Source organism: Watersipora subatra, chromosome 7 (assembly GCF_963576615.1).
Source record: "Watersipora subatra chromosome 7, tzWatSuba1.1, whole genome shotgun sequence".
NCBI classification, from domain to species: Eukaryota; Metazoa; Bryozoa; class Gymnolaemata; order Cheilostomatida; family Watersiporidae; genus Watersipora; species Watersipora subatra.
Window position 1 is genome coordinate 28905405 of NC_088714.1, and position 10305 is coordinate 28915709.

Below are 10305 nucleotides of genomic sequence, written 5' to 3' on the forward strand. Positions count from 1 at the left end.
CATTTGATGATAGTTGGACTGTGACTCAGATTTGAAACCAGCAAAAAATAAATCGGAGTTAAAGAGGGTAGCGCATCGTGCTAGACTAAAAATACATGGCTTAGTATCAGTAGTTTATTTTCAAAAAATGATGTGGCATACATTTGGTGAATGAAATCAAAAATATTACATATACTGAAGTTTAAGGTGGAGTCAAACCGACATCTAGAACTAAATAAATGTTGTCATACGAAAACCTCTAAAGAGAACCACCTTTTTATTCTTGTCACCTACCAATCAAATTTATTCTATCAAGTTGTATAGTTTTCCCAAAAAAACATTAAATTGTACCATATCCATAGTCCTGGTCAAGTTGAAGAAAGTACCATACACTATATAATCTTACTAACAATCTTTAGCTAACAGATTCTGTAGCCTTATCATACCGAAAAGACCGAAATGCATTTTAGTAAGACAAGTACATTGTAAGAGCAACTACAGCTATTTTTGACATAACAAGCTCGCATACCAAAGGCTTACAATCGGGCAAGAACATTTAATTTTTCGACCAATTGGAATGAGAGAATTATATTATCCCTTTCAATAGGACTGGCTGTACAAGCATCATAACTAACCAAGAAGTAGAAGACTGCATTTGACTGAGTCAGCACCTCATTTGCATCTCATCACTTATGAAGAAGCAAAATGATTTAAATAAGAAACACACTCAATGACTCACCCCTCAACCGGCTTATGTCAAAAGTTAATAGCACAAAGTCACATGATCAATGGCGACCATTCATTTTTCATGCTTCCTGAGGAGCATATTTTAATCAGAGTATCAAATAGTAGCTGAAGCGTTTGGAATAAGCAATGCTGCCATGCATAGATGTATGAAAGGCTTCTGTGAAGCAATGGCCAGGCGAAAGTTGAAGTACATAGAGTGGTACAAGTATGAAAAAGTATTGCAACTAGCTCACTATAATGGGGTGAAGTATTGCTGCCCTCAAGCTATTGGGCTCATTGACAAGACCCACATTGCCATCACTCCTCCTTCTGATGGATACTCAGACATCATATGTCGCAAAAATTATCCATTAATAGTTTTGCAGGCAGTAGTAGATCCATACTTTAAACAGGCATATTTTCTGCAACACGCCTGGTTCAGCGCATGATGGAACTATTTTTCACTCGTCGCCTCTAAAGTTTTAAAAATATCCTGGTTTATTTGATCTTTCCCATCCATTTTTCTGCACATTGTATTATTCTATCATAGATAATAAATTAAATGCTTCTTCATTGCTAAATGGTCTGTTTTACATTATCTAAAGATTGAGCTATCTGCTTGGTAAAAAAAACCTGAAACTTAATCCAGACAGGACGAATAGAAGTATTGAAAATGTTTAAAATTGAATATCTTGCACCGGCATTTTAGTGCGCACCATTAGAAAGTGTCGTTTTAACTATTCACGAGCATGATGCATTCGACAAAGATTTGCGAAAAACTAAAACTGGCTGGCTGGTGAAAAGAAGGTAAAACCAGTGCACAGGTCTATTTATAAGGAAAGAATAAATCCAGTCATATTGCACCTAGCCCATATGCAGAACTGTCAGATTAGTTGTGTAATTAAAATGGATCAGATGTGAAATAGCTAGATTTTACTATTAGCTATTACATATGTTTGTTTATGCTAGGTGATTAGAATGAGTGATGTATCACGCAACTAAGCCACAGTTGAAAAAGAGATGTGGGTGCCACTCATCTGTTGCGCTGACCAAACACATTTAAAGAAACTGTATATATTACTGACTCCCTCTGTAAAAAATAGACATACTTTACTGAAAAGGATATGCACAGACTGTACCAAACATCTACTAACAATTATGGTGATATGAACAGGGTACTAATTGTATCAAAATTAATATATACAATGACACTTCATATCAAGTCGAAAAAATTTCTGTTCTAAGTAAACAATTTTGTTTCAACGAATAGTCTAGGCATATTTCCTGTTATAGGAAACTGTTTACAGCCGATTATACGAGATTCTCGTAATTATGCTGCAATTGAGCATCAATATTGTTGAAAGTAGGAATTAAACTTTTTGAAAGATCTAAGAACTTAATCAATGGGCTAACCGTCAGCTGTAATGAGCAACAATTTTTGATGTTTATCTTGGCTTCAGTACACAGTGACCAGCATTTCCGTCACTGTGATTTGTCAAAAACAGGGTGGACAGCACAAATGAACCAATGATTACGAGGTCTGATCCAAAAGCTCTAGGAATGGAGCTATAGCTCAAAACGTGTTGCTTCAATTTACCTATCTAGTAGTCTCTTTAAAGTACTCTACTTGGCTTTTGATACACTTGCCCACCTCTTCTGCCATGATGCAATGCAGTGCTGAAAACCATCGGCGTCTTTGTTGTTTAGCTCCGCCGTTGTTGCACATTGAATCAACTCTAAACTGTCAAATCTGGTTCCTTTCATAGTAGGTTTTACCTTAAGAAATAGTCAAAAAACACAGGAAGCTAGATCTGGTGAATATGGAAGATATGGTAGAACGGCCATGTTGTTTTTAGCGCAACACTGTTTTACAGAAATTGCGGTGTGGGCAGGTGCCTTATAATGGTGCAGCATCCATAAACCTGTGTGTCACAGTTCCGGTCTTTTGCACTCAACTCTTTCCCCAAGACGTCTCAAAAGTTCAATATAAACATACTGATTCACAGTATTACCCTGTGGTCAGTACTCATGGTGTACTACTCCATGAATATTGATAAACTTGATCAGCATGGTCTTGACACCTGACCGTGACATCTTTTGTCTTTTTTGGTATTGGGGATCCCGAAGACCTCTACTGGCTACTTAGGAATTTAGTCTCTGGGTCATAACCATACCCCCAATACTCGTGTCCAAATATTACTTTTAAAAAAAGTTTTTATCATTCCTTGATAAAATCCTTCCTTGAAATCCTAGTTTCCTTGAAATCGTTACAAGCACGCATCTTGGGCTCCGTTTGGTCATCACTTAGTAAGCGTGGCACGAACTTTGTTGCAACCTCTCATGTTCAAATTGTCAGTAAACACTCTTTAAACAGTTCAAAAATCAAGTCCAGTATTTCCATATATCTCTCTAATGATTAAACGACGATCTGTCATGACTAGCGACCTCACACTGCCAATTGATGAGCAAGTTCTTGCCGAGGCTAGTGTGCCAGACGTCCCATCACCTTCAGTGCTGTCACTACCTTCACAAAAAACGTTTGTGTCACTCAATAACTTGGGTTTTCTTTAAAAAAGCATTTCCAAAGCAATATATAACATTTCCACTGTCTGAGCACTTGTTTTCTCTGAATTCACAAAAGATTTAAGGGAAATACGCTGTTCCAATTGATTAAACGCGACGATAAATTTGTTAAAAAGTTGCCGGAAACACTTGACATATCGTCACCTCACACAAGAACGCGTTGTCATAGCAACCCAAAATTTTGTGACAACACTCCGGAGGTGTTTTCGGGCAAACACTGTAATGTACTTTTTTATCGCACAAACATGCAAGTGTATACAACTCCATTTCGGGAACTTTTGGATCAGACCTTGTATATGTGTTCTGCATTAAATTTCTGACCCTCTCACAAATGATTTTGAACACAATTAAAACAAAAATAAGATGGATGATTGCTTATTGAACTAATCAAAGGTAATGAACTTGTCTTGCAAAAGTACAAAAACTGCCGCATAACTTAAAAGCCATGGCTTTCTTTAGTTAAACCTAGAAAAATGACCAATGATAACAATTTATTGTAAAATATACCTACGCAATAAAAGATAAGTATTTTATCGCAAGATATCTTTCTATAGGTTGACCAGAAAGTATACATGAAAGCTAGTACTAATTACTAAATTAGACTTGACTAAAATGAAACTATTTTGAACATTAAATAATTTTGAAATGGAGGTTAAAACTTTAAACACAACAAAATTGAGTCTAAATTCAAATTGTTTTATAACTTTAAATAGCGCGTAACGCTGCTAATAAAAATGAGACTTGAAATTGCCAAGACACTGCAACAGTATATGTACCGCTATAGACTATTGTAATCAATCTATAACAATAGCCTGTAACACTAACAGTAGTCTACAACACTATAAGTTATTATTAGTATATAACAATAGCCTGTAACACTATAGCAGGGGTGCCCAAATACTTTTGCTGGAGGGCCAAACAGGTAACCAGGCCTTATCAGGAGAGCCAGGCATGAATACAGCTGTATATATGTAAATGTATGTGTATTTTAAGTAATGTGTAAGTAAACATATATACATGAACATAAACATGAAAGTAACTAGGTGTAACATAATAACACATGTAGGTTTATTCTCAACAAAATCTACTGCGCAGAAGAAGTATCTGCAATGTTAATGAGACACATGAAAGCGAGTTTGCTTTGCAGCTATTGCTGCAATATCTGGTTTATCTTTGGTTACTGCTACGGCTAAGAGCTGTTGAGTATGTTCCTCTGTCAGTACACTCTGATACCTACTTTTTATAAATGTCAGCTTTGAAAACATTGATTCACACAAGTAGGTTGTACCAAAAAAAGTAAGTAAGTGCACTGCCAGATTGCATAGCTTAGGATACTTCTCTTGGACAGCAGGTTGCGTTCAGAACCCTACAATAGTTTGCTCAGCAAATTGAGCTTTAGCCAATATATCTGCCTTTAAATCACACAGCTCTAATTCTGCCACACCTCTCTGAACATGAGGAAAGTTATCAACTTGGGCTTTCCAAAGCTGATGTGCCTGAAATGGGCACGCAACCAGCTCAATAATGCCATTGATACTATCGAAGGCAGCAAAGCGACGCTCCATCTCTGAAGAAACATTCATGAGAAAAGTGTGTGCTGTTGTAAGGTCCACGACATCATCACATAATTCACAAATTCTCTGATGATTGGAAAGTGGTTCATATCACTGTTTATGTCCTCGTAAAAGCAGTGGAGTTTGTCTTTAAAAAATGTTACTGCCTGCCAGAGTTCTACCACATTACGACCTTCACCCTGCAATTTCAAATTTAGGTCATTCAGATGAGCCAAAATGTCTGTCAGAAAAGCCATGTCTCTCAGTGAATGCTCCGATCTGAGAATCTCTAAAAGTCGTTCTGCTGCATCTCCTCCAATCTCACTAAGAAACTGCTCAATATGCTGCCTTACAGTCCATACTCTTTGCAAAGCTCTACCCTTACTCAGCCATCTGCAAATATACATTAAAGTACATTGTATATCAAAAATAATTGACAGTATTCACAACTTTGCTGCGCTTTTTTACCTCATCATAATGTAATGAAAATAAGTATGTCAAATATATTTCGAAGATAGCAGTATGGTACTAACCTGACATTGTTGTGTACTAACAATTCATCATACTGAGAATCAGACACCTGCAGAAATTTTCTAAGCTGGCGGTGTCGTAGAGATGATTTTGATCTGAGAAAGTTTATTAACTTAATTATGTCCAGCATAAGACTTCCATATTCATCCTTCAGTTGTGCACAGATAATGCTTTCGAGAATGATACAATGAAATGCAATCATCTGAGGATTGTTGTCTTTCAGGCGATTAACAAAACCAGAATATACACCCACCATAGCTGGGGCGCCATCTGTTGCTACAGAAATTATCTTATGCATTGACACTTTATGGGAGTCCATGTAAGCCTTGAATGCCTGATATATATTTTCTCCAGTCGTACGTTCTGTCAGTGGAATAACTGCTGCAAGGTCCTCACTAAACTTGCTGTTGAGATTGTTATGTGTGGTATTTAAGGAATTTACTCACACAAACACCACACTAACATCAGGGATTAGTGATTATCTTGTCTCACTTTATCCAGACTATGCTTTTATGATTAATGTCTCAGAAGGCAAGCCGCCTTAATATGGTTGCCAAGAATTGTTGCCAAGAGTTCAATTTATAGGACTTGACCCAGATTTTTAGTGCAAGCCTAAATATGCTATTTATTAGATGTCAGTGTAGCAATAGAAGTACTTTTTATTTTCATAAACCAAAACCTTAATACACAAATAGCAAAATTCTAAAATAAAGCAAAGCAACAATAAGTAATAAAAGCTAAGTAACAAAGTATCTTATGCCAACAGCTGTATCTGCCCTTAAGCTCTGTCTTGTACGTCTACAAGAGGTCACAGTCAAAAGAAGATGAACTACTATAAATGTTCTCTTTTATAGGCATATGATTAGCCTGAGGGTAGACGTATAACTGTTAGGAATTGTGTCTCTATATTACTGTGGTTGGTCATTGAGGAAGCACTGACTTCGAGTACGTCAACGGAAGAGCGCTGTTCTGGTGGGGCGAGTGTTGTAGTTGCACAATGTTGCTTCTGTTGTGTACGTCAGGGAAATTCACCAGATTGATGTGATGATATATTCAGTTATTTTGTCAGTGTCCGGTGTCAGCTTCTCTTGGTGGTTGGTTCTTCTAAGTTTAGAGTTCTTAATTAGCTTGTTGCTGCATTTGAATTATTGGACTTTGGATGCCTTCAGAGGTCTTGTTGCTGGTGTGGCTTGCTATCCGTACGTCCCGTTGTGTGTATTGTGTGTACAACTTCTGGGCTTAATCCATTCTTGAGCGGTTCCTTTGTATTTCCAAGCAACAGCATAATGTATGTAAATCCAGTAATCTGTTCCATTCCGTGTCCATATCGAGTTTTAGCAAATGTCAATATAACAAGATAATACATAACAAACGCACTCAGATGAGCAACATCGTTTATGTCAGTTCTCTCATCTACTGCAACTGAAAATGATTTACACATGTTCAAGTTATATATGACACCTTCAGTCACATGATTGGCAATAGCTTCTATCCGTCGGGCACACGTATTCCTAGATAGCGGTACTGACTGAACAGCTTGCTGAATATCTAGCTTTTCGGGTAGAGCGCTTGAACGGCTGAAACCATGCATTCTTTGAACAGTTCACTGTGGCTGTATGGAGCCATCGCTTTGGCAATTTTATAACAAACTTCATAACCAGCAGTAGCTGCTCTTTGTTGCAAGCTTGTAGCTCCCCTCATCATAGCCATTTGTCCATTAGCCTGCCTTGTTAATCTATCAAGCTGTTCCTGCCTCCTAGCTGTCCGTAAAGAAAATCTTCCGTCATAGTCAGGATGGTTTTGAGTGTAATGCCTTTTGATATTTGCTACCTTGTTTATAGCGACTGAATTATTGCATATCAAACATATAGGTTTCCCTTTTACTTCATGAAAAAAGAATTGCGTAGTCCAGTTTGGATTATAACGCCGGTTTTCTCTGTCTACCAATCTCTGAGCCATGATTGCTTACGAATTATTTTTTTAAGTCATTAGTCATACAATCAAACAAGTTATGCTGAGAAATCCATAACACTAACGCAAAACTAAACCCTAGTATTGTCGATAATGCTGGTCAGGTGACTTCAGATAACTACCGTACTTTTTGGACTATTAGCCGCTACTTTTTAGCGATATTTTGAGCCTTGCGGCTAATTTAGAGGCTGCGGCTATTCTGCAGTTTTTTCTTTCACCGCTAGGGCGAATTAACCGGCTTCTAGGGTTAATGCGCCTCTAGCGGCGAAATAAAAAACGAAACTCTGCCTACTGCGGTACTGTTCCGTTAGGCACTGGGTTAAAAGCGTCGGTTAATACGAAACAGTGCCTAACGGCACTGTTCTGTTTTAACGAGCAAAGTTGCTGCCGTGTTAAAAGCCCCGTCATGAGTTCTGCGGCATAGGTACACAAAAGGCTATGTATTGTTTTATTACCGTTTTTTTTAATAAAGCAGATGCGGCCAATATAGAGCTGCGGTTAATAGTTCGAAAAGTACGGTAATAATTACTACTGATACAATAATGCATTGCCAAACAAACTCTTTAAAATTTTCAAAACAATAAAAATTACAACAGCTGGGGGCCTGATAAAAAACAGCTGGAGGGCCGGATCAGGCCCGCGGGCCTCCATTTGGGCACCTAGGCACTATAGGTTATTATTAGTATATAACAATGTTCTATAACACTATAAGTTATTATTAGTATATAACAATAGTTAACAACACTACAGGTTATGGTTAGTATAATTATTGCAATAGTCCATAACACTATAGGTTATTATTATTATTATTACTATTGTTATAAATAATATATTCACAGTCGTGTGGTGGTAGGTGAATATTATTATAATAATATTAACAATAATATTATTATCATTATATAACAATAGTCTATAACACTATAAGTTATTATTAGTATATAACATCTGTCTAAATTACTATGAGTTATTGTTATCAGTCTAAAGCTATTAAAACAAAATACTGAAAAGAGAGTAATTTAGCAGTGATAAATTGATCAAATAAAAAAGCTTTTTTTTTTAAATCCATAAAAATATGTTTTATCATGATTGTAACTTCTATTGTAGCAAGTTTTGTTATTCTAGTTTTGTCTGTTTCATGGCCTTTATTCCCAAGGATTTCAATCAACGTGTCATAAAGAAACTAATATTCTGTCATCAGCCATATTTGCATTTTTCAGTCATTTTTCAAAATTATACTGAACATGTATGTAGCCATTATTAAATACAGATGCTCGCTACTTTACAGATTTGCTTCAGCTTGGTCTAATCATGTAGTCGTAATCTGATCATGTGACCCATAATTTCTGCCATATGGCTTGAACAATTGCTGCAGCATGTTTGGACCCTCACGGGTGACCAACAGGCTCCTCATGTTTATCAGAGAATGATAGGTGTTCTTTCAAGCAAAGGTTAAAAATTAAAATAATTTTTAGGCTAGGTTTTGAGATATCAGTGCTCAAAGTGACAGCATTACAATGATGAAATAGACTCATAAGGACAATAGATATGCCTTTATTGAATGTTTGAAGTATATTTGTGAAAATATTTCGACGAATGAGGGTGAATGAAAGTGTAAACAGAAGCCATCTTGTACAACTACGTCCCATTTGAGCCGTTTTGAAGAGACATTCCGATCTACGGCATTTTTTGTGATGGTTGCGATTAACTGTTCGTTCTTTAAATTTTAAGAGGTTGTAATTACATTTCCAAATATCTTACACCTACTGCACAGCAGAGTAAGACATGGTGAGCCTTTTGCTACCAAGTTACTGTAATGTGAGTTTTGTTAAAAGACAAGCTTCAACAGAAAGATCAGCTATCAAATAATACTCCAAAAATATGGAAGTTTAAGTAGTACTTCAAATTAATCTATTGATTACACATGAATAGCCACTAGCAGAAACACTAATCTCGATTAAAGAGTTCAAGTTTTTCATTTGTAATCTTTGTAGGGAGATATGATCTTTTTTAATATTGCTGCCAAATGTAAAAATAACATGTGACAAAATTTAAAAAGTTTAAAAAAGTTATCTATTTGGCTAAGTTATATGTTGTGAGAAAGTGTAAAAATAAATCAATTAAAAAATTATCACATTTAGTTTACTGCGTGGCTTCAACAGAACACACCAGTCTGAACTGGATTGTTTACATTGTATATTCTTATTTGTGAGAAAATGTTGAAAGTAGATTTTGTAGCAAAGCAGATTCTCACAAACAACTTTCACCAATGTAGCCTTTAATAAACAACAAGCTACTCCAGCACTCTTTCTGCCTCAATTCGAGTTGCTCATATAAGAGGTTCATAGGCTAATTGCTAACTTAATATTAGTTTGAACTATTTATAAACAGCATTGATTTTTCACTCTATTTTTTATATTCCCTCAGTGGGTATGGTCAGTTGACAGTAGCTAAGCATGTGTGAAGATCGATGAGAGTCATAACCTGAGATCTACAAATAACCTAATGTCGGTATGCTGCAAACGAGTGAATGCTCCCTTTATAAAAATGCATTCCTCGTATGCTGAAAATGTCTTATTAGAGTCGTTAGCAGGTCATCAATAGAGTATTTAGTGTTAGTCACATATTGGTGAAGGTGATATATAAAGTTAAATGGGAACTAACTGACAGCTTGGTGTTGATCCCAATTTATGATAGATTTGTTTTTAATATTTTTGTCATGCATAGCCCTTTGAACTACATGTATGTATGGCGGGTCCGAAAGCAGTCAAATAACCTCACCATTCGTACATTGTATCAATTGTTATGAAATGTGACCAGAGTACACACAACATATAAAAATGAGTGAGTGTGTGAGTGAGTGTGGGAGTGAGTGAACTATTAAATGCATGCAATTGGGGACTCACACCAGAATTTAACAGACAAATTGGGGACGTTCGGAAATTGGGGGCGTCCCCAATCTTTT

At 36.4% G+C, this 10305-nt stretch overlaps 1 protein-coding gene across 1 annotated transcript; it reads right to left on the bottom strand.

Moving 5' to 3' along the window:
* Positions 1–4646: 4646 nt before the first annotated feature.
* On the bottom strand, positions 4647–5691 carry LOC137400636 (protein FAM200C-like). The gene is made up of 3 exons (XM_068086966.1): positions 5375–5691; positions 5006–5234; positions 4647–4784 (listed from the first exon to the last, which is right to left on the bottom strand). Exons 1-3 carry the CDS (start codon positions 5689–5691, stop codon positions 4647–4649), a joined length of 684 nt encoding a protein of 227 aa, XP_067943067.1.
* Between the last annotated feature and the right edge of the window lie 4614 nt (positions 5692–10305).